The sequence below is a fragment of the Mytilus galloprovincialis genome, chromosome 6 (assembly GCF_965363235.1).
Source record: "Mytilus galloprovincialis chromosome 6, xbMytGall1.hap1.1, whole genome shotgun sequence".
NCBI lineage: Eukaryota > Metazoa > Mollusca > Bivalvia > Mytilida > Mytilidae > Mytilus > Mytilus galloprovincialis.
Genome location: NC_134843.1, coordinates 15,861,535 through 15,887,891, shown reverse-complemented (window position 1 = coordinate 15,887,891; position 26,357 = coordinate 15,861,535). Strand labels below are relative to the sequence as shown.

The following is a 26,357-nucleotide window of genomic DNA, read 5'->3' as shown; positions in this document are numbered from 1 at the left end:
TCAATATAAGCTACAACAATCCATCGACTTATATGCAAAGGTTAAAATGCCTATTGTCTCAGTTTTATTACAAGACTACAGGAAAATTCCTTGTTCTGAAAAAAAAAATCATGTATGCATTGTTTTATTTGAATATTTATGGTAAATAAACACAGGACCCATTTTCCGTTCAAAAATTTAAATGGGAATGTTTTGCTACTAGAGGTCTCGAGTGTCATTATTTAACTATTCAAATATTCATTATAAAAAATTGAAATGGAATAAAGGACTGTCTAAGAAATGAAATTTAGAAAGGACTGATTTTCCTAACAAAAATGCCATGATGCCATAACTAAGGAAATGAAATTTCTATGTTTCAATATATTTTTCACAGTTCTGATCACTTCTTCATTTCCAGAAAACTTTTGATATGAATTTGGAAATTGTCATATTGAAATATTTGCCACTGGATGCTAAGCAGCCAATAATAAAATTCCGCCAATTAAATCAAAGTTCTAAATGATCATATTTTATCTTGAGAGAAAATGTATTATTTTCCCAGCTGTAAGCTTTGCTAACTTTAGTGTATTAATCAGTTAATAGATTTGACAAGAATTAAAAACGTAACATCATTCGCGCTTGACCATCGTTATTTCTGCGCACATTTCATCAGACCCCCATACGTCGCCCCCAAAATTATCAAAAAGTGGGCGTGTCACGTAGTGTGAACTCTTTAATAATGAAAGTAGGAAAAATGTATTTCAATTGCCACTTCCGGTTTCAATTAGCATGATTAGCAAACATTAAACGTTAATTTTGATTAAATAAGAACAATATAAGCCCTATAATTTGTATTTTGGTATTCTTGAACATCTACTCTAACACTGGAAATATCCTGTTTTGCGAAGAAAAACGATCTTTGGACAAGAAAGGAAATAAAGTTTGACTGCTAATTTTGTCGTCAAACAATGGCTGGAGTTTTGTTTGAAGATATTTTTGATGTGAAAGACATTGATCCTGATGGGAAAAAGTTCGACAGAGGTAAGCCAAATAAAATACTATTTTTCAAATATTTTTTTACTTGTCACTAAGGTTGAATGCTGTCCAAACGTGTTCAATCTCATTTACCGGCAAATGACATTCCAAGATGGCGTCTGCCGGGTGAAACGTGACATTTTCCTTTAGATTCCAACAATATTTGGAAATTAGCCAAGGTGATAATTTAGCTGAAGCTATAAGCAATGTTTTCTTTTCTTAATTTCTTCGAAAAAAACTTCAGAAATTTGGTTCATACGTTGGAATTCCAGCATGTACCCGGTCTTTTGACAACATGTTTGTTCATGTCAGACCATTCTCATGTGATTGGCTTGTCACATTAAAAGAAGTACAAAACCCCCTGCCGACTGTTAGTACTTCATTCTGGCACAATCAAGAGAAGAGATTGGTACTGTTAATGTTACTGAAGATCTGTAAATATCAGAAATTGACATGATTTTATCACTTAAACCTCAACTAAAGATGCAAACTGATGTATGCTTTGGAGATCATTTAGAAGTAGACTGTGGACCCAGGACTTGTGACCTCACACCAATACAAGTAAGGCTTTGAATTATGAGTTTTAATTAGGTGTCTTGAAAATTTCTTTCTATACATGAAATTGCACTTATTATTTCATGCAAAAAGATAAAAAAAACATGATAAATGATGATTGATATTGCAGTGAAATAATATGATCAATGTTATCTGCTATTGATTTACATTTGATCTGATTAACAGGCTGGAACATGATAGTAACCACCCCTTTTGATCAATCACTTGACAAAAGTATTGTATTGCCATTACTATATATACTGCATAACTTCAATTACAATATAAATTGTAGCATATTAGAGTATTTGTCTTGTCCTCTGATTTTTAATCTTAGCACATAATCTTTTTTTGCCATCACTGACATTTTTCTGACAGAAGCCACATGTTGGATCTTGCACTGGTTGCCTAGGAAAGGGAATACACATTACTTACCTGTATGTTACCTGTGGGTTGACAAGTTCATTCACCTCTAATATTTACCATTACCCTTTTATATATTTTATTACACTTCAACAAACTCTTCTTAATTTATTTGTATTATTTTATTAAACAATTGTTATTTCACTCTTGATTATTTATGTGAAGTGAATGTTCTGCAAAACCACATTACCACACATTTGTATTTACATGTATAAGGTTGTTTTTTTTTTGTTTGAAAGAGGGCATTATTGAAGAGTGGCATCATTCTTGTCTTTTATCTAATAATTTAATGGGACTTTTAAGATTTGCCCCTTCTGACTTTTGTAGGGTACATACATGTACTTGTCAACATTTATCAATATTACTCTATAAACAAGACTATAACGATATGGTATTTGGTATGTGTACATACATGTACATGTATACCAAAGTTGTGCAGATCATCAGCAATTTATTTTTGTTAAATAAAAAAAAAAACTTGAAAAACAAAGGAAATCTTATAGACAAGTATGTATGCCTGAGTCTCTATTTTATTAACTGCATATATTTTAGTTAATTATTACTAGAAGATCATTTTGTGCAATTCAACTTGTAAAAAGGGAATTGTTCTTCATTTGCTCTACTTAAAATAAATTAAATTTGAGGAAAATAGACCATTTTTTCCCCCTTTATATTTATTAACCAAGCAGGTACATGTGAAAAGGGGAAAAAAAATATCAAAAGACATGCATGATGAGTTTTCTTTGAGGTAATTGAGGTAATTTCTTTGATTACTATATCAATAGTTACCTGAAGATAATAACAGTAAAGTCAAGAAGTACACAATCTACAATCAAAACATGACAAGGTTACTGGCATGCACTGATATTTGATCTTTCTTCCTTAGATCATCTGCTCTCATTAGAAGAACTGCTGTAACTGATTAGAAAAATCATGTCTCATTACAAAGCATTAAACCAGATATTTTATTTAGCAATCCATAATTATTGATTTCAACATGGATGAATACAACTTATATTTTATGTAAGTCCTCAAGTTCACACCTGGTATTTTGCAAAGTGATTTGATCAATTTTATTTTCTGCTAAACCTTGCATGGGCTTCTGTTTCACCATGTTACTCATCAGTGCCATGGTTGTTTGTTATATCTTGCTGTCATTTAGAAAACTTGGTATCAGAAGATTCTTGAATCATGGGAAATTGCATTAGAGCTTAAAATGTTTTTAAACATTTGTTGTGATTTGTACATTGTGGAAGGTCAAATTTTGAACTTTAGATTTCACTTGTTTTGATGTGTTGTTCTTTTATCATCTCATAGATATATACCCTCAGCAGCAGATCCAGAACTTTTTTAAAGGGGAGACCCGCTGACATGATTCAGTGATTCCCTATATAAACAACCAAATAACATTTGTTATATATTCCACACAAGTTATCATATTTCAGTAATCCTATTGGTGTTTCTTTTGTTTATCTTGGATAAGAGTGTTTTTGGAGTTATTATATGTCTTATATAATTCACAGCACTTATAGAAAAGAGAAAATATTTCACTGGCAACTATTCAAATTTATGAAGTATGAAAATAAATTATCTCTGAAAGAGATGTCAGGTTCTTCTTTAATATAGTTTGTTTTAATTTTTAAAGCTTTTGTCCTGATGACAATGTGTATAATGATTTATCTTTATTTCAGTATCCAGATTATTTTGTGAGTCAGAATCTTTCAAGATGGACTTGATTCTTGATGTGAACACTCAAATTTATCCTGTTGAATTGGGTAAGTGATGTACAAATTTGCATGAGAAATTAAAAGAAAAAATAACATATATATTTCTAAGGCTAATATGTCTCCCTCCTCCCCAACCACAACAAAAAACAATGTAAAACAGAATTATAAATTGAATTTTATGAAAAAAAGTGCAAGATTGTAAGATTTGTTTTGTCTTATTATTTTTGGAAGAATGTCTCAGTGACTTGCCAATTTTGGGATACTCCTATGAAAATTCCATATGTACTGGTCAATATTTGTTCTAGGTCAATTCATATAAGTTTGGTTCATACCTTTTGCACACCTATTACAACATGTAATTGTGCTGAACTGTTTAGGGGGAGGAGGCAGATTTAGGGGGACAGGGGGGTGGCCCCCCCTTTTTGGAAAAAATGGTTGCTTATATAGGGAATCACTGAAGCGTGACTGGAGCAGACCCCTCTTAGGCAGTCAGTGGGCCCCCACTTATGAAAATTTCTGTATCCGCCAGTGGGAGGGGGAATGGGAAGTGCACTTGACTCCAATATGAATTGACTAATATATGAATCTTGTCATATATTCTGAAGTTTCTATTGCCATCAATATTCACTCAATCTGTTTTCATATAAACACTTGCAGTAATTCATGTCATTATTCCATGATATGTGGCAGATTTTGTTTCAGTTCTTTTTGGGTGTCAGTGGGTATGAATTGTTTTAGTGGGGTACTTTTTATACAAGGATTCATGATGGAAAGAAAATGCTAAGTGTCCAGTCCACAGCCAAAAATTTTTTCTAACTGTTTTGTCCAAAATTATCAAACTTGCATTTAATAATTAATCAAAATTCAATGTTTAATGGTTGCTATGTCAATCAGTCATATGTCTACACAAGTCAATAACTGGCTAGGATATATCACTAGGGATATTCACTCATATATTGATCAAATCCTGTAAAAACTTGATTTTTCTCAAATTAAATGTTTAAATAATGATTAAATTACTATTCATTAGATTTGATAAAGAATTCACTATACACATAACATTAAAAAAGTTTAAATAACGACCCCCATCTAAGTGTAATTAAACAAATGAAAAACCTGACAAATCTACAGGTACTTACAGGTAAATAGCGGGTTATAATTCTATATAAACATATGTAAAATGGGTTGAGTCAGGAAGTGAAATGGCAGGCAGATACTAAGTCTAAAGAATCATTTAGAAGTGAATATAATTCAGTAGGTTTGCTCTAATTCCTTATTCTTAAAAATTCAATTGACAGTAGGTATAATAATAACCAGAGTTCTAGAAAGATATCAGTTGGCCGATCAATGCATTTGAATGGGAGCATATAGTTGGAACCCCCCTTTACTCTGGGTTGGGAACCCCCCCTTTTTAAAATGGCTGGATCCGCCACTGGATATTATCATTTAGTTGTTGTCCCTCATTTTGGTTTTGATCTTGTAATAAGCCTAAAGGACTTGAGAATATATGATAAAGATTAATTTCAGTTATGCTGGTCATGCAAATTGAAATCAAGTACTTTTCCTGATTATTCCAACATTTACTAATGAATGTTTATATAAAACAAAAAATGTTGAGAGCTCTTCATCTTAATAGCCACTGGGATGGTATGTGCACTAATTAAGTGAATGTTTGTTTCTAAATAAGTTTTATTATTGTGTATGTAGCCATTATTAATGATAACAGTAATTAACCCAGACTGATGTATCTTAATAGCATGTCATTGACAGTAGATATAACTAACATATAGAGAGGAATGATGTAGCATGTGTGTCAGCATAGTTTGAATCAGTTAAATCTGTTGGTTTCTCTTCATTCGTATCATTTCTAAGATCAGGGCCAATTATTATAAATTAAGCATCCATCGTTTTATGGAAGCGTGGCCACATTCTTGTTAAGTGTGTTCTCTAGAATGATAAATTTGTAGGTTCCTATATTTAAAACACATAGGCGCCGTGGATTTGTGAGACAAATTTGGTAGATAATATAGGGAACTGAAGCATGACTGGAGCGGCCCCTTTAGGTCAGTCAGTGGCTTCCCTTATACAATGTTCTGGATCTGCCACTGTTTAAACATTTTCATGAACTTAATAGTCAATTGATATGCAGCCCATTAACACACTTAATAGGTCTTCAGATCATAGAGATATAAATAAAGAGGGAAAGTCCATGTTGTAGTACGTAGGATTGTGGTTACTCCTACATGGAGATAAATAAACATAAGTCAGAAGATCATGTCTAAACATGTCAAACCATTGATAACACTTATCTAATAAAATCTACTCAAATACCTTTCATAGTTCAAATATTACCATTGATATTTACACAGAAGAATATTTAATTGAACTCACTAAGTGTAGCCAATTCAATATTATTTTTTTTAAAACTTCACCCCTAAAATATGCCTAATAGGATGTTTTTTTATTTGTATGCAAACCAGGTGATTTTGTTAATTGGATGTGTACTGTTCTTTAATGGCCGATTCTCTCTGTTTTGTACGGTACAACTAGCTATATAGGGATTGAGGACACATATAAACACTTTAACATGGTCAGTGGCGGATCCAGGACTTTTCCTAAGGGGGGGCCCGCTGACTGACCTAAGGGGAGGCCCGCTCCAGTCATGCTTCACTAAGTTCAGTGATTCCCTATATAATCAACCAAATTTTTCCCACGAAAGGGGGGCCCGGGCCCCCCAGGGCCCCCCCCCCCTGGATCCGCCTATGCTGGTTAGTTTTAATGTAGGGAAAACTAAAAGGAGGTACAATTTCATGATAATGACAGTCAAACAAAAGGTTACACAATACAAAATCATAGTCTTTTAATATTTCTGTTGTATGTTGATGTATGATTTTGTATTGGCTGGGGTCATTGGAACTAGATGTTGCATTGAAATAATAGGTGTGGAACCAGTCATTTTCAAAAGGAGGGGACCAACCCAGGATAAAAAGGGTGGATCAAAGGTAGAAGAGAATGATATAAACATAGGATCAAATGGCTTGTAAGCAATAACTAATATGAAAATTACATTTTAATGCAAACATGCAATATACAGTTTTGTTATTTTCCTTAAAGGTGACAAATTCCGTATGGTATTAGCCACAACACTTAGAGAAGATGGTGCTCCTGATGATGGAGAGTTTAATCCTACAGATACAGGACCATCAAGAGCAGACAGCTTTGAATATGTGATGTATGGCAAAGTTTACAGAATAGAGGGTGATGAATCAGGACCGGATACAAGATTGTAAGTTATGGTGGCCATATTGAATTGTGATATAGTTTTGGCAAACTGCTGTTAGTAAAGTTTAATGTGTGTATATGTACATTGGTGTTGTAATTCAGTGGTAGAATAGATGAACATTTTAGTGTAGAAGTTGATTGGCAGAAAACTTAACAAGTTCAGTAGTTGTTAATTAACTAGAAAAAAATAGCATAAATATTAAAAAGGAGGGGGGGAGTTGAAATGTATTGCAGTTTTAGTGATGGTAGAAGAAACAGATTAACCCCAAGACTTTTAAAATATATTGCATTTCAAATAATGATTTTATTACTAGACCATTAAATAGTTTGTTTTTATAAATCAGAACATGAGGCATAAATGAATAAAAGGACAAATAAGTGCAATAATGGCAGAATATATTGTACCAGTTTTAAGTTTTCTACACAACTCCAGTAGCAATAATTCATCCAATCATATCAGCTGTAACTCTTTGTTTTTCCTCCATATGATAAAAATAATCTTTTTTTTTAAATTCTTCAAATTTTTCACTATAAAATTCCAGGAAGTCGAGTTTGTTTATTATCTCTTATTTTCCTTTGTACACATATGTAATAAAATCCCCAAAACTGTCACAATATATATGTATCTCGGCATTTTTATAAAGTCGGTATTAAACACATATTATTTACATATACGGTTCCTGTTCAAAAGGACGATAAGTTTTATAAATCTTAGTAGAAATAGATATTGGGATCAATTTATTTAAATAACATGACGAAGCCTGTCACAGCTGTTAAATGACTGAAGGAAAATGTCTGAACTCGTATGTAAGTTTTAGAATACCTTTACATCTGATAAAATGTAATTAAGATTTATGATAATTTATTTAACCACTTTGAAGTAAGAAATGAATTCAAATTATCATTTATATAGTTTTATTTTATTTTTTCAACTTTTTACAAAGTATTGTGGATAAAAGTTGCTCCTTGATGAAGTGTCGTATGTAGCGTTGTCTGAGTCAGTCGGGAGATGTATATAATTATAGTCTTGTCTGCTTCACATAAAAAGATAGCATAGTAGTATATTTTCCTTTGACAGTATGCCAGAGGACCTGTGATGTGAAATTAGTGCACACAAACTATTTAGGATAAAACAACTTGTCATTATTTTTATTTCTGAACCAAAAAAATAATGACTTCAATTTTTTATTTACATCTTTCAAAAATTATTTATTTTAAAAGGCAAAACAATTTCTTTCTTTTTCATGATTGAAAATATGAATATCTAATGAAAAAATAATACCCTGTTTTGAACCTCTAAATACCTGTAGATAGTAATATACACTTTGTGATGTCATAATCATGTGACCTCCAAAGGTCATTGTATAGACTTATCTGGGTAAGCATTTTTTTCTCAAACTTCACTTATTTGAATTTTTACCTCAATAATTTTCAAGAAATTTTGTAGATAATAGACTAAAGAGTATGCATATAAGTTTTTAAGTCTTGAAATTTTGATTTATTGGAGAAAATGGCTGTAGTAACATTGTAATGACAACTGATGCTTGTACAAATACACAATACTAATGTGTCGGAACTTGTTGGGGTTGTTAAAGGTATTGATTAATCTTGTTAAACTTATTGATCACATTTTTTTCTTCTTTAAATTTTATAGGTATCAAGAAGTTATTTAAATCTGATATTAGAAGAGTAAAAATAATTTATTACAATTTAATTTAATTTAAATGGGATATGTAAATGATTAGGACAATGTAATTATTGACCGTATTAAAAATAAATGCTTGATTGACTTTTTGATATGATTGTACAAGTTTGAACATAGTTTGAATGTAGTACAACAATTGCAGTGTACAAACTATAATCATTATTTTGTTTGAGTCCCTGCCAGTAAGTTGTGCTTGACATTTGAAATGATTTATTAACAGATATATTTTGCAACAGGGGAATTCCGTACACTGTTATTTATAAAACTGATGATATTTTAAATTCACTGGTTGTAAGCAGATTTGATATAAGGTTTGTACTTTCTTTTTGTGTAAGGCATCTAACAAAGAGATCTTAAGTTTCATTTCTTTATGATGAGGTGTCTGATTTTAGCTGATAGTAATTTATCTTTTTCTTATCTTTGAGCTTGTCATTTTAAATGCATCATTTAGATCTAATTTCAAGGCCTTAAACTGCTGTTTTCTTTTTTTGTATATCTGAATTGAATCTGTGCTGATGCACTTAGAATCAGTTTTCTAGGTTATCCTTGGAGTAACTTGATAGGATACAGTTAATGTACCCTTATTATTGACAGCTCTTCTAATACCTAATAGCTGGTTGCCATGGCAAAATAATGGAGACTTCTGGTATCAGCCAAGTAAAGCAATCACCATAGCAACAAGATGTCAGTTTCCTGTGAAAAAGAATCTTGTCGAGAGAAAGGTACCATTGGGTGTTCACGTTGATAAATAAGGTGAACACAGCTGGTGGTATCTTTTTCTAGGGAAGAAAATCGTCGTAACAGCTGATGAAATGGAATGGAGGGAAAGGATAGCAGTGTTGTCAGCTACAGTAGAATTAACTCCTGGTACCTATAAGTGTTCAGTATCTGTTCCTGTTCTTCATTGTGATGTGTGATATATCAAATAATCATTGTATATGAGTAAACATCAAGATTCCATTGGTTTCTGCTATAAGTTAGTTTAATATGCCTATGATTTCACCATTGATATTGTGTGCACTCATCATTTCTATTCACTGTGGTTGTCTGTCTGTTTTGGGTGTCTTGGTCATATCACATCCTCATCTTCTCATTCATTTTGTTGTCAAGGTTGTCCAGTATAACTCTATGATGTTGTCTTGGTAACTAAAGTGTAAATATTAGTTGTTGTCAAGGTAACTGTTATAATGTTGTCATTGTAATTATTCCAGTATGATACTTTAATGTTGTCATGGTGATAGGTTCAAAAAAATTATATTTACTTTGCTTATATTTCTTTTCACATATTGATACTCCAGATTTATATTGGTTTTTCAATTGCATAATCTCACTGTAATCTTGTTTGCTTCTGTGAAGTCAGCACTTTATCATATCATATTCAAGTGTGGTTGTCATGGTGATTGAGGTTCAAGGTCGTGCACCAGTGTGAATTACGGGAGAGAGATTGGTGGAGGCATTAAAGTTCTTGTACAGGAAAAATACTATCTCATAACTCACTAGTTCTCTTGTGTCTTACTTTATGTGAGAAATTACTTACAAGAGAATTTAGTATGAGACCACTTGACCTTTTTCCTGTGCAAGATAATTCAACACACAGTATTACAGAGCTGAACAGTGTTTCCTCTTTAAGAAGGATTTATAATTATCTGTGGACTAACAATCAACTAAAAGTCAACAATGTTTGGGCAGATTTATAATTATCTGTGGACTATGTCCATTTTTTTTTACAAACTTTATAATAAATATTTCAATACATGTTGATTTTCTTTTCACTAAATATCGGCCAGAGGGAACACTGGCCAGTTTTCTGTAATGGTAAAACTTACACACGAACACATAAACACACACACATACACAAAGAAAAACACAGCACTGTATGCTATCATGTATGAAAATTTGTTTTGAAGGTTGATTATAGTGATTTGAATTAACTTTTGACGCAAACTTTATGTATATGGATTGAAAGATGAATTTGAAATTGAACATCAAACTAAGATGAATAGAATTGGGTACTGGCCATGACTAAACACAATAAAATTTTATAAAAATGCTGTTTTCTCTAAAGAAAAATCTCCATTTGTAAAAATTTTGAGAACATCTGTTGTTATGGATAGTGTTCTTTTGTGCTTGAGGATAAATGTAATTCCTTAACTTAGATTTATGCATATATTTTCAATAATAAGATAAGTACAGAGTCCTAAATTTCTTTAAAAAAAAAACAAGAACCAGTGATTTAGAAATTGGAACCAACTTGTACTGGTAAAGTTTTTTTACCATGTCTTTAATATGAATAACAGCTTTTGTTTTATAACAAAACTTGTAACTTGACTCATGTTAAAATTTCAATTCATTCTCCTTTCCTTTTAGTTCAAATTTATATGAAAATGTGAAAAGAAGTATAGAATTATTATTAAATATAATATATCGTTTATTAAATATACTATAATACAAAAGACTCTCTGATAAGTTCAACTATGCTCTTTCAGAAGTCAGAAATAATATTCAGAAACCATAATTTTGGAAAATTTAATATATAACTGTTCAATTTTTAAAAGTTTACTAAGTGGACTTTAGCCGTGATATAAATAAGATAATTTTCATAAAGCAGGATGTATTAAAAATACCCAGTATGTAATGCATGAATTAAATCTTATGACATGATAATTATTGTGATTATATACATTATTTATTACATATACTTGCATCATACCTATTTTAAAATATCCTCCTACATGAATAAATTTTAAGTTTTATATGCAAGATATTTTCTATGAACAGGGTAGATGTTTTGGCTTATATCCAACTCAAACATTGTTCATGGATTTGTATTCATTGTACCTTGAAACATAATCAATGTAGTAATACAAGAAGTTTGATTTTAGTTTTGGAGTTACCTCCCATTGGCTGAAATACATATTCTATTTATTTGTAAGTGGCCTCTACTTTTAAAAAAATGATGTTTTATTTATCAGTGCAGGTTATGATAGTTTAAAGACTTTTTTTTTAATGTTTATTTTATTACTTGAGTCATAATTTTTTTTTCAAATCAAATTTGTTTAGGTGCATATATGCTAACTTGATAGTACCAAAATGTTCTCTAGCTTTCTGAATTTGAGAAAAGATGGCATAAAAGTTAATTTACTAAATGTACAATAAATAAGATAGTGGTCAACATAGTTTATGTAATTTGTTCATTTCAATTATAAGAACTTCTTAATAAAATTTTACCCGCAATGCAGCAATAACATTTATTTGAGGGAGATATTTCTAAACCTGTTATATAGGAAAACCCATGGAAAGCATTTCAAGTTATGTAGATAAATTTGATTATGTGTAAATATTTGTATATTAGGAGTGATGTTATTTTTACAGGTAAATGTCTACACTATAAGTATTATGTCGAGTCATTCCTCTCTGTCTAGGTCAGCGTGTTACAACTTGTTTTAGTCACATGACCCTGTCATCTGGAACTTTTTCAATATACGTTACGTTACGCATATTGCAATGTCAAATCTACCTTTTCTGTGTCTATTATAGCTTTTGAATAAAAAAATGGTTTGTCAGACTGCCAGCTGGAAATAATAGTAAATAGAATAATACATTAATCTTAACCCTTTGATTTTTAATTAAGATATCTGTCTTTACATTAGTGTATTGTAAAATAATAATGGTTTGACAAAGTTTGAATTCTCCGTAACATAATCATACTTTGAACCCTAGCTAAACAAATGAACTCTTCCCAGGTGATCATGGGATACTGAAATTACCTATATGCCTATCTAATTGTAGGTAATACATATATATATAAAAAGGTAGGGTCTGGATCATATTACTTTGGAACATACCTGGCCATGTTAATTAAAGGTAGATGTAAACTTTATTGATGTTCTATAATCTTTTAATATTTATACCTAATTAATTTTAATGGTGTTCTTTTATGTGAGCTGAACCTTGAGTTCTAATGAAATGTATTTCCATTTCTTACCCACCATTAAAGATCTGATATGTCTGCTGAAACATTCATTCTTTTGAAATATCTTATGTAATTAAAAGATCTATTTTTTTTAGAAGCTTTTCTTTAAAATTGACTTCTCCATTTGTAGCACAACAGTGATTTCAGTATTAATTTCATTTTCTTCATTTAAAAAGATATATCTACATGTATTTTGAAATTGAAAAATACAATTGGGACTTTGAAAGTGAAAGTAGGATAGTACAAAGGGGCGTGACCTTACATGTACAGTTAATAATAAACACTTTCGGAATCCTTACTTTTCCTGTGCACTCCCTGTTCAAGATGTAATTTCAATTGGGGGAGTGATACATTGTATTTTTAAATTTTTAATCAAAATTTGTACTTGGTATTACTGTTGTTCAAATGAATGCTTGCTTGAAGATCTAAACATTTTCTTTTAAAATGAAAATTCCAACAACATATTTTCATTTGTTTTATAGATATAATGTATTTCCCGTACTGTTAACATGTACAAATAAGTACACTTAGGTCATAGGGATATTGTAACCAGCTTGCCCAAGGTCAAGTCAGATTTCTTATAAAACAGATAGATAATTGTATTTTCAACATTTAATTAAGTTCTATTTAACTCTTCCTCTTCTTATTATAACTACATTTATTTTAGTCCAAGTAGACATCACATGAGACAAAAACTAAAAGATAATAGTTTCTTTTCTCACATGTCATGATTATAGAAAAGGAAGAAAATATCAAATCTTCAAAAAATCTAGTGACTGAATTGATATAAGGTAAAACAATGGAAGATTCTTCCTTTACTTGTATTCTGATTATCTTACATCAAGGAAGCTACAAAATGATAAACATGTCTGCATTTACTGGTAAAAATGAAGTTTAAGATTACTTAAAATGAGTCAAAGTTACATTCTGTTATAAATAGATTATCTTTAGCCAAAACTACTATACAATAATTTTAATTTCAATGTCACTTATAAAATATAAAAAAAAAACTTCTTGTTGTGTGCTCTATTTTAAAGACATGGTCAATAGGTTTTTTTAAATGAGTGAGTGACGCTGGTGTGTAATTACCGTTTGTGTTGATATTGATAGATTTGAATTTTTACCCCAGTTAACTTTTGATAAAACCAGTCAGGACACCCTTTTATCTAACGATAAAACTTAGGGTCAAGCATTAGGCCACAAGATATCGGTTATTAACCATAATTTTACGTAATTTTCCTTTGATCTAACTGACTGATAATTTCCATTCTCAGCACAGTGGAGTGAAATTAACAACATGGTCATAGGTAAAATAGTAATAAACAGATTACCATTGGTCATCTCAACTTGATTGCTTTTCTCGCTTTCCCCATTGAGATGATCAAAGATAATGTATAGATATCAAAACTTGGTTGACCATTTAACTTTTATCTTTTGGGTTGCTGACAATGTTAAACTGGTGGTAAAACCTCTAACCTTTGGTTAATATTTAACCACTCCTTGTAACCGAATTTCATTTGATTAAAGTCAACCTATAAAAGGAAGCTCTCATATATCTTAGGTGGCACTGCTATGGTTTTTGTGAAACCTTATTTAGTTAGGTCAGCATAAATTGATGGAGTTATTAATTTGGTCAGTTTCTATCTGAAATGAGATAACACATTGAATATTTTTAAACAGTTGTAATCCAGTTAACCCAATGTAATTCTGATTTTGGAGTTTCAATATCCATTGGCAGATCCAGTGGGGGTGGGTTCTGGGGGTTGGAACCCCCCTTTTTTTTTGTCCGATCAATGCATTTGAATGGGAGCATATAGTTGGAACCCCCCTTTTACTTTGGGTTGGGAAACCCCCTTTTTCAAATGGCTGGATCTGCCCCTGATATCTCACATTTATATGAATTTTTTAATCTGCTGAAGAAGAAAAAATTATATGCCTTAGAAAATGAAAGTCATGAAATTTGTATTCTCAGGCACATTGAATTTTGAAGAGTTCAAAGTCCAAATGAAATATGAATTTCTCAAGAGAATTGAAATGCATACCATATATGAAAAGATTTTTCTTGGTTGTTTCAGCTAGATTACCCATAATACATGTAAAGTTAATGAGACATAAGATTTGAGAAGGTTAGTTGTGATAAAAAATCGGGTCAAATGTTAGAAATATTCCATTTAAATGTACAGCCTAACAATAGTATAGGGAATGGAATGTCTATTTTTTCCTGGGACTGTACAAGTCGTTACTTACCGCCACAGTTAAAACAATAGGTATATAATAAATCTTTTGTACTGATTTTTAAAACCTTTGGCAGGGATATCTGATTCGTAATTTAAATCCTTATGCATTCCCATAATATGGTTAAATGATTTTTGAAGGGTATTGTATTGTGCAAATTCAACAATTTTTATATGGCGGTTTTAAATTCTTGTTTTTACTTGTAAGTTCAATTTTTATTTTAATCTATGAATATGAAATATGTACTTTAAAAAATAAGTGAAAATATTTGAAATTTTGTGACGAAAGAATCCTCTTATTAGATGTTGGCTTAGGCACACAAAAAAAAAAAAAACCTGAATCAAAAATGTTTGATACTGGTGTACCTGTTGGAATAATGAATGCTCAGTCAATTTTAAGTGTAACTTGTCCTTTTTAAAAAAAATCAGAAATCCACAGATCGATGTTTTGAACTAAATATGTAGAAAGTTCATTGGTCAGAAGGGAGGCCTTATAAGAGCTGATTCTTCTAGCAATTTACACTTTTGGTTACATCTAAAGACTGCTTAAACAATTTTGTCTTTGCCTAAGTGGGACTTTGCTTGTCTTTTTGAATACAGTATAACTTAATAAAAGAAAATATGGGGAATTAAGTATGTAATCAAGATTTAAGGGGATGTTCTTTTCTAATAAATGAAAAAAATATAAAAGATATATATTATATAAGAGCAGCATATATGTTTGTTGTTAAATTTATCCCCAAAGCTAAAAATTTAGAAATTTCAAGTTGGCACAATGTATGTAATTTAGACATAAAGTTGCAATAAGAATATCTATTATATTGAAATAGTCTATACAAAAGAAAATAAATCTACTGAATCTAACTAAAAACTTGTTTAAATTTTACATTTCCTTTCAATAAATTGACTTTTGAGGATTTAAATGTGGGGATTTTGTACATGATTGTACTTGACAAAGACATAGGAAAAATTTATTGATCATAAAGTAAATTTCATTCACAAATGGTTCTGTATAAAACTCATTGATTAAATCTTTAAAATGGTGTACTTGGTGAGTCGATAATCTGCATGTTCAATCGTGTTTACAGCTGTGTAGTGAACATTTTATGCAGTTGGAAGTCCATTTTCTGGCCTCTGTTTTACTGATTGTGCATAAGGTGAAGCTAGCTAAATATATTAAATTAAATTTCTCAGAATTAGTAACTCTAATCAAGGGAATTAATCTAGGTTGAATAGATCAAGGATTTGTATAGTACTATACAAATCCTTGAATAGTTTGATAAAAACTGTACAGAGTAGACCCCATAAAAGTTTGGTAATGAATAAATATTATAGATATGGAGACCAAAATGCCATCATAAGACCAAAAATGAAAATGACTTGCAAGTTCTGTAGTTAACTGTAGATGAGGAGACAGTAGCCCTATCAGTGGAAAAGCAAGTTCTTTCATTCTCACTAATTTGAAACTATGGTTAGATTGCCAACCGTGCCAGGGCTGTTTAGCCAGTCATGGTCATTAAAAACTCCCATCATCAAGATAATAAGTAAAAGATTTCCAAATATATTTGCATTAAAAGGCAACTGGACTAAAGACTAACAAGGCAATTCAAAATCAATGATACAAGTGTACTCTCACACAAGGAAAAAGTGGAGAACTTGAGGTTTAGGGAATTAAAAAGAATATTAAGAAATGAACAAGTCTTATATGTCAATGAGACAGCAACCTAGCATCACATAAAACTGAAATCTTGTGGGTCCAGTTTATCAATCTCCAAATCATCACCAAGTCTTATTTTCTCAGGTTGTCAATAAATTTGTTTAATAGAGACTATCATTAATACAAAATTACCTAAATGACAAAAATATTAACAGATATAACAAAAGAAAACCACTGACGAAGTTGGTCAGTTATGAAAAACTTGAAGAAAAAAGAAGTTTAAAAGTCTTAATAATGGCATGTATTAACAAAATTCACAAACAAAAGGGGGGACAACAGATGTTTTAAACCTTTTGAAATATGTTTCGTGACTGTTAGAATAGACTGATCATTATCTAATGTTTTAACTGTTTAGTGTGCTTCATGGGGGACAGATATATTAAAACTTGACAGATTTTCATACAGAATAATTCAATATATACCATGTAAGCTATAAATGATATAGATTTTGTATAATTTTCAGTTGAATGCATGTCTTACAAATGATCACAAAATATACAAAACGCAACGTATATATATTATATTAGAATAAGAATAAATAGTAGCTGATGTCATTTGTCTATAATTTGGGTCAGATTTATATTCATTATACAACAACACAATTTCAAATACCTGCAGTTATTCTTTATTGAAAATAATTGAAAGATGAATTTGTGTTCTGTAACTCAAAGGTATGACAGAGATTACTTGATAAAAAAATCTTCCTGTTTTTGTACGGAAACTAGAAAATTTGCAAGGTTAAACTTGCCTCAGAAAATCAATTTTATAAAAAAAAGTCTTGCTATTATAATTATAATGTTTACGTGAGATAACATGTTAATTCTCATATCTCCCCTAAATATTTGAAGTTATAGAATGATAAAATTGGTACTATTTAAGATTAAAGGACTCGCTAATGGAGATTTAGAACCTTTGATTTATTTCATGGATATTTCAATATTTATATTTAAACAGACGGCTACGAATTACTTTATCCAGATATGGAAGTTTTATTTAAATGAAAAATATTTCAGTTTTGTTTTATTATCATTTTATTTAGTCATATTAAATTATAAAATATACTTGGAGAATGTGTGAGAAAAAATTCTCTGTAAAAATAGTAGATATGTAATTGCTTGTCAGATCTTGCCTTTAAAAACTGCAGATTTTTTAAAAATCCGTTGTTGGAAGATTGACAAACGAGGTTTTATGTTTGACTTTCTGGCTGATTAAGTTCTTTAGTTCTTCACTTCCCTATAGTAGAAGTTAAATATCAGAACACCTCGTAAATCTAAACAGGTATGTTTGAACTTGGTTCTTTTTAATTTAAATTTTTTTTTTTTTTTAAATCTAACTTTTCAAAAATTCTATATCTTAGTGGACAATAGTGATCATTTTCTAGAAATAAATATATAAACTTAAATTTTAGCCTTTAATTTGAAATAAAAAAATAAATAGTTTCAATGAAATTTGGAAGAATTTTTTAATTAGTAACGCAGTAATAATTGCTTATTAAAAAACCTTCCCAGTTTAAAAGGAAGCAGATTTTCCGCTGCTAATCGAACACGAAGTATTTGACGAGTAATTTCCTTTTTATCTGTTTGTTTGTGATAAAGGAAGGAGGTAGAAACTTGTCATCTGGTATTGTTTTCCGTCGTGAATAACATCTTCATTTAAAGACAACGTGGACATCACAGATTTCTTGTAACATAAAAAGAAATGTTTTAAGCAGATAGTTTTTATGATAGATTAGTTTTTTCCAAATGGTTCATAATTTATGCAGGTAGGCCAGATAGGTTAAATGAATATTCTAAAGAATTTGTATGGGGAAAAAAATGGAAATACTTTTTATCAGTCTTTTAATTATGATAAACGTATTAATTAAATGTTAGTTTAATGTTAAATTTCTCTTAAAGATTTCTTCACTTTTTAAAATTCTAAAATTTGCTACAAGGTTAGATTGTACTCTGCATTGATGTCTTGCTAATGTTTGTCTTTTGTTATTGAATTGACATATTTAATTATTGTATTCATCAGCAGCTATCCACTCTCTATTTTATTCACATGCATTTAGTTATACAGCGGTCAACAGAATTTAGAAAAAAAAAAGATTTTTTTTTTATTGGGCTTAATAAAGTAATCATTATTCAGCCAAGTCTTTAACAAAATTGTCTTATAGTCCTTTAGAAAGCTATTTTAGTATAAGTGAAACTACACTGCTGATGAATATTGTTTTTATAATTTTTATAGTTTAGTCTATATTTGAATAATATCAGTTAACTTTATTAATGTATGCATCATCTGTTACTGTTATTTATATTCGCTTTTAGCATGTTGAGAATGTTAACTAAAATGTATGTAACATATATGTATATAATATATGTGCTAGAACTCTAGAAACGAAGAAGTCATTTGGTTCTAAAATCGTAAATTGGATAATAGAAAAACTTTTTGATTTATTTTTTTCAAGGATGAATTTATATTTTAATACATTTGTAATAGTTATTGAGAACTAAATGATTTCTGTTTACCCTTATATTTCTTTTCTTTAATATATCTGTTTTATTATTAATTTTAGCCCTTTTCAGTTCATAATGAAATTATAAATTACAAGAAATACAAACATTAACTTCAGATTATATTTTTGTGTTTTTTCTGAGTTATGGATTCTATAACTCTGTAAAATTGTATAATTAAATTTTATGAAAAAATCCTGATTAAGATCAATTGCATATTGTTTATAAGATTTACAATAGTTTATATCACAATCAGTTAATACATTGTTATCTATTTTGATTTTGCAGTTTATGCACAGCTTTGAATAGAATTAGATTTGCACATTTATTCACAAAATTCACCTATGTATGTCATTAAGCACTATTAATTTTTTTAGAAAAACAAGTGTGGAATTTGAATACTAACATTAGCCCAACGACTAATACTTAGATAAATTATAACTTCACTCTGGAGGTTGAATTGTTGAGGCTTTGTAAACCTGTGGCACAAAATGCAATTTTCATGCAAAATTTCTAAATATTTACTGAAAAAATACAACTGGTAATTTTATCTATGAGCTTTCTGCAAAAAGTTTTTTAAAAATGGAGGTGGGATATTTTCACAAATTCAGTACACATCTGCACAGAAAAGCAAAAAAAATGCACATATTTTTATCAAATTATTGCAAATGTTTAATTTTAGGCCAGAGTAAACAGTTTCTATGGAAACATTTTGCCTTTTCACAGTTACTGCCAGATGTGCATTATACATTCGTTTTATCTTTGTAAATGCATAATCTGGTATGTGATTGGCCAGGGCTTTTCACCTCCTTGTCTTCTTATTGGTTGGAACTTGACCTTCACCTCCAAACCTTCTTGAACTGTGACCTTTGAACCAAGCTCTGACTAGGATGTTGAAGCATGAAGAAAACTAACTATTGATTCTAACATTAACAAAATTTTGTAGTTAGAGATTAACAATGTTATAAAATATGTTATATATGTAGAACCTTGTTTGTGTGCATGTTAATATATGTTAACTTTGTTTACCTCATATGCATGTGTGTGTATTGAAAAGGCAAATTCATTTTTTTTACTCAAAATTCATACTTTCAAATTGATGCTATATCATAACTAAAGAGGATAATTAGAAATATACTTTAAAGAAAATGGATTTGCCTTTTGATTTTTTAATAGATTTAATAATTCATATATATATGTCTCCATTGTTACAGAAATGAAATGCAGAGTACAAACATTATCTTTAGCAGACAAATTTAGTTTAGTGTCAAAATATGTTTTTAGCAAAAAAATCATATGTTATTGTTTCCTTTTACCGTCTAACAAGGATCAAATCTATTGGCTTTTACTAGACAAATCCATTATAGTATTTTATTTTGCTGTAGTAAACTAGATTTGCCTTTGCCTTTGAATATTACCAGTATTGACATTCAAGGTAATCTTTCCTCAAACTAAAAACGGGAGTTCTTTTTACTTCCATGTTGACTCCATGCCAAATTGTAATGTTTTTTACGTGTATGAAAAGGACTACTGATTAATTGAAGTGGTCATGTTTCTAGTTGTTTTGTAATTTTTGTTCACCATCATTTATTTTGAAATATTTTTTTTTTAATTATTAAATGCTTCCAAATAAATTTGTAACAAAATAAGGAAACAATGCTTGTTTTAATCTTTCTGAATATTTATTGTCATAACCTTAAATTCCCAAATACATGGTGATTTGATTGATAATTGAAACCTAACATCAAATAAGTCTTTAGTAAGGTCAAATCATAAGTATTAAAAAAACCCATCATCTTTCTTCATCTTAAAACTTGTTTTAACGCTCTTCATTAATAGTATGAAGAGCTCATTGTTGTTGGTGAAAATTAGAATTTAAGAAAATTTAAGGTTGAAGTTATTTCATTTACATAGTTCATGTGAGCAATTTTTATTTCTCGAAATGAGAGCGATTTTTTTTTTTTTTTTTTACAATTGATTGATATGAATAGAACCTAGCTAGTTAGGATACAGTTATCAATGATTAAAAATGTAAATTGTAATAAAATATATCATATAAAGTAGAAAAACATCTGAAAAGCTTTTATTTTTCAACTTTACTAGTGCTTTAAAAATATTGACAATTTTTTCAAGATGAGCTAAGTAAGTGTTCATGATACATAGTACGTATACATAAGGGTTTCAGCTTACAATTAAATTTTCATGTGACAGCTTTATGGATTGCATATCATATTCTTACTATAAAAACTCACTAGAATTCTTTATACACATATGTGTAGTACTTGAATAAAAAAAGATATTAACTATCAGTCGTTTGAAACTATTTTGAAACAGGAAAAACTTTCAGGAAGCAAATATTTCAAGTTTATGAGTAAAATGCTTTCCTCAGCCTAAAGTTATTTCAGACCAAAATTGAAGATATCTTATGCATTAAAAGGACATGTATATTATTAGTGTAAGAAACATTATTTATCATAAAATAAATGGCAGCTTATAAACATATAATACATTAATAATTTAGTCGTTGACACACCTTGAAATTTGAATCAAGTTTTCAACCTTTCACATTTTGGTATCAGGATAATTTTATCTTTGTATATGTATATGGTTAAAGTTAGTCAATTGACTTTGTATGGAAAATTTCGTATTGAGCAATATTTATATTTAAAACATTGAAAGGGATTACATCTATTTATAAAGTACAGTTAACTACGTAATCATATGACAGGTAATCAACTGATCGTCACTCGTAGATCATCCGAGTTAAGTATATTTTCTTACTTGAACTTCGTTGAAAAATAAGATTATATGTGGGGTTGAAATTTTGTAAGATGGATTTAAAAGTTATGGAAACTTGCTTGACACATGTAAGGTGACTTTATTTTAAAACCATTAACAATGACATCAGTAAGTATTTCAGTGAAATGGTCAAACTTCAGCTGATTTTTTTTTTCAATTTATTCAAGTGTTCCATATATACAAGTTAAATATTTCTTTACATATTCTCTGATAGTTCACAAAGCTTTCCATTTTATACTGTGTCCAGTTTAGATAGGTTACCTTGTTCTTCATACGAAGTGAAATTTTAAGAGTTGTCATGATGATTTAAAAATTTCAGTTTTATTACTGTTGTATAAATTTTGTGAAAGGACTTGTTAAAGCATGAAATAGTGCTGTGTAAGTATAAGTTATACAAGATCGTATTCAGTAGATGACCCAAGATTTAACCTCGTATTATCTTTTATATAGTCGGGTAAGTCAATATTGAATCACTCTATGTAAAACTTTGACAGCAGTTTGCTAAATAATTTGTTTGAATTTTCATACAAATGATTAACATGAAATATCGAGATAAATTTTACTTTGACAGTTTGGGAATTTTTATGTAAAGGTGGAGGTGACTGATTTCTGTTTTCACATATATAATTATGCTCCATATATGTTTACATTAATTGCAAAGTTGAATTATAATTTTGGATCATATAGAACATATAGATCAGTGGCGGATCCAGCCATTTAAAAAAGGGGGGGGGTCCCAACCCAGAGTAAAGGGGTGGGGGGGGGTTCCAACCCCTGGAACCCCCCCCCCCCCCTTGGATCCTCCACTGTAGATAAAGTTAGATCATAGATTTATATAAAGGTTCAAGCAATGGTTAAAACACAGAAGTGGTAACTGTTTACAGTAGCATGTTTGGGAGCCTTAAATATCTCTAATTTTTAGCATATTATTATATTGAAACTACACACATGTATCCTTGATATCAGCACATATACATGACATACATATTGGCATCACTTCTTAATACATAATCAAATATTTGATTTAGTTTCTTTTCAAAGTTTTGATGATTGAGTTACTTAGGAATTTTATTTTTGTATTATCTATTATTGCAGAAACATAATGTTTCCTAAATGAAACCTAATTCGATTTATATTTAAGACTTCTAACCTTAACAATCAATGCATTTTGATACTGTACATTTAGAACAAAATTGAGTATAAACCTGGGTTGATTGAATATTGCCTTGGTAAATATTGCTTTAACAATCAATGCATTTTGATACTGTACATTTAGAATAAAATTTAGTCTGAACCGGGGTTGATTTTACATTGCCTTGGATTTGCCATGTTCTTTTAAATTTACATTTGTTGTCATCACCATCCATCAAACATTATCCAGTTAATCCATACGATCTCTTCGATCAAAATCAAATTTCTGCTTTAAATGATTTGATTGGTTTGTTTTTGTGGCAGTGTGGTTAGCTGGTTGTCTTGGCAACAAGAGGACAACCACTTTCTACACTTCCTCTAAGACAGGCCTATTTTCGGCCATTTTGTTCTTGGAATTCAGCTATTTAGCATTTCATTGGTCAATTTTTGCTCATGAATTTTCATTATTTCATAATTATCAACCAATCAAATGGATGTATGGATGAATTTTGATGGATGTGTAATTGACCTTGACATTTTTCTTTTGTTACAACACATCTTTGGTATCATTCATACATTCATCGCTCACCTCATATCATTTTATTCAGCAGCTTATGAATTTATATTAATCAAATATTGACCACATTTTTCAAGTTCAAATTGGCTTTAAAGTTTTTAAAAATAAATAGTTCTTTTCCCTGGAATTTCAATCTAAAAGATTTATTTGGATTCCTTTTTTTAATTCAAATTTCAAGATAAATGTGGCAGAATAAGACATTTTTTAACTAGGTCATGGCAAGATAGATTGTCAATCATTATAACATACATACATCAAAGCATACATATAACCTACGCTTGGCACTTATAAACAATGGAGGATGATTAATAGCAGTCTATCTCTTCTTTCTATACTATATTCATAGTCATATTACACCATAATCACTCATGTACACAATGACAGTTTTGGTTTTGTACTTTAGAAAAAGGGGATTGTGACAGGCTAATAGTCACACTTCTGGCAAGGTCAAATGTAAATTAGTCCTTATAGAAATGTACAGGTATTGAATATGCATGGTTGTTAAGGCAAAATAGATTTAATCTGTTTATCATCAGGAAGAAGGGATGCACAAATATTATATTTAACTAGTAATGGTAAGTTTTGGTAAATTTGGTAGATAAAAACAAGATTTAAATGATATAGGTGAACATTGATGAAATTGGCATCAAACACACTTATGATTTTCTGGTATGTCTGTATTTTGTATGATATAATTGGACATGATTTTGTTGGGCTATATTTGTTTATTTCTGTAAATATAAATACCATCCCAGTAGCCAGTACGTTGGTACTGGCATGAAAACACAGATTATGTGTTATTAAAATTTGCTATTACATATTTGTTGAAATTATTATAAATTAAGGAATGTATCTCCTTTATGCAAAGCTCTGATTCCTTACCCAGCTTTGGCTATACCTTTTTGTCATTTTTGGTTTATAGCTCTTCATCTTTTTAAAAAAATTTGGATTTTTAAATATTTTGGCCTCAAGCATCACTGGTGAGACATTGATTGTCAAAACTCGCATCTGGTGCAGAAAAATGGGTACTGTTTTTATTATAATTGGACATGATTTTATTGGCCTTTATTGTTTATTTTTGTGATATTAGGACATATAGTTAGACATGATTTTATTGGCCTATATTTGTTTATTTCTAAAATAGCTGGACATGATTTTATTGGCCTATCATTGTTTACTTTCAGAGCAGCCTATGTATCCTATGGAGGTCTACTGATGAGGTTACAAGGTGATGCCAACAATCTCCATGGATTTGAAGCTGATTCACATGTGTACCTCCTGATGAAGAAGTTAGCTTTCTAAGACCTCAGGACTCTTCACCACTATGTGTTCTTCTTCCAATGACATTTTCATTTTATATTGTTAGCATTCATATATACCAGTTCATAGTCAAGAGGTTGTTTTAATGCATTTTAAAATTTTAAAAAAATATTGATAATGGTACAGCTGTAGTATTCTCCTTTAAAATCAGTTACTAGTAAGTGAATATAAAAAATAAATAAATAAAAAAAAAAAAAAAAAATTTTTATTTTTTATTTTTAAGTGAATATATGATGTTATTTAAAGATAATTTAGGTGTCATATACATTTTTTAACATTAAATGACATTAAAACTTAATAAGTAGGTGACCTTTTAATCAATATTTATCAAACAAAGATTTATTAAATTTGAAAGTCCTCAATTCTTTAGTAATCAATATACAAGTCTTCCAAAATAATATCAGATAAGGTAGAATGTCATCATATTTAAAAATAAGTCAGTTGCTATCATGCCTTAAAGTCACATTTTAATTAGGTTCAGTAATAAATACATTCCTTTACATAATTTAATTTCCTTAAATAATTGGGACATATTGTATAATGAAGACATGATGCCAATATCTAGGAGGGCCAAATAAAGCTCATCGTTTGCAGCCAATAAATTGATACAGACCTAAGCAGAAGTATTAAAAGTATCCAGTATATTATCACTTACCAGGAAATACAGGGGGAGTAAGAACCTTCATGCCCATTTCCAAATTTTTCCGAGACCAATAACATATTGGTTAAAAACCTTTATGGTCCATCCAACATTTTAAAGAGAAGTTCTTTTTATAAATCTTTGTTTACACTAATTTTACAGAATACATTCTGCATGACTTAATAAAAACAAAATACCTCAGGTTTTGGTATGAAATACATATTAAAAATTAATAACTTCAACTTTTCACTTTAAATACAAGCTCATTTGAACAGTATATTAATCATATCAAGTCCAGAAGAACAACAGAAATATTTGATTTTTTTTATCAACATGAAACTTTTACATTTAAAGCTGTAGGAAGTTTGAAGCTCTTCTGCATTATGTTGAGAAACCAATTGACGCTCATATTGAATTCATTACAGTTTTTAGTTCAAACATTCTGTAAATCCATTGTAAATAAAAACAGTCATCTTTTTAGCATGTGTTAGTTTTGTTTTTGAGATCACTTATCGTATATTGTTCCTAATTAAGACTTGGAACTTTTCTTCTCACCAAAGTCTGTATCCAATGAAGCCAAAAGAAAAGTTTAAGGACATATGCACTGAATTCTGACAAGCATAGCCCACTACAATAAAGTTGATTACAAATTGATTTACTAGATTTAAACATAGGTAAACTACTACGGTCTTCTTATTTACATCCAAGCAAATGAGAAATATTGTAAGAATATCATTTTTCATGAAAATTCCATAAACTATTAACTGT

General features: G+C 29.8%; 1 protein-coding gene across 1 annotated transcript; it reads left to right on the top strand.

The window, feature by feature from the left end:
• The first annotated feature begins 701 nt into the window (after positions 1-701).
• Positions 702-26,069, top strand: LOC143079055 (DNA-directed RNA polymerases I, II, and III subunit RPABC3-like). The gene is made up of 4 exons (XM_076254200.1): positions 702-1,020; positions 3,681-3,764; positions 6,831-7,002; positions 24,814-26,069. The coding sequence occupies exons 1-4, from the start codon at positions 948-950 to the stop codon at positions 24,929-24,931; spliced, it is 447 nt and encodes a 148-aa protein (XP_076110315.1). The 5' UTR covers positions 702-947; the 3' UTR covers positions 24,932-26,069.
• Positions 26,070-26,357: the final 288 nt, after the last annotated feature.

Bases quoted from the DNA above. Each gene is read 5' to 3' on its own strand.
- LOC143079055 (XM_076254200.1), top strand. From the start codon at position 948: ATGGCTGGAGTTTTGTTTGAAGATATTTTTGATGTGAAAGACATTGAT. The intron at 3,765-6,830 runs GTAAGTGATGTA...TTTTCCTTAAAG, and splicing joins AATTTATCCTGTTGAATTGG to GTGACAAATTCCGTATGGTA. The intron at 7,003-24,813 runs GTAAGTTATGGT...GTTTACTTTCAG, and splicing joins TCAGGACCGGATACAAGATT to AGCAGCCTATGTATCCTATG.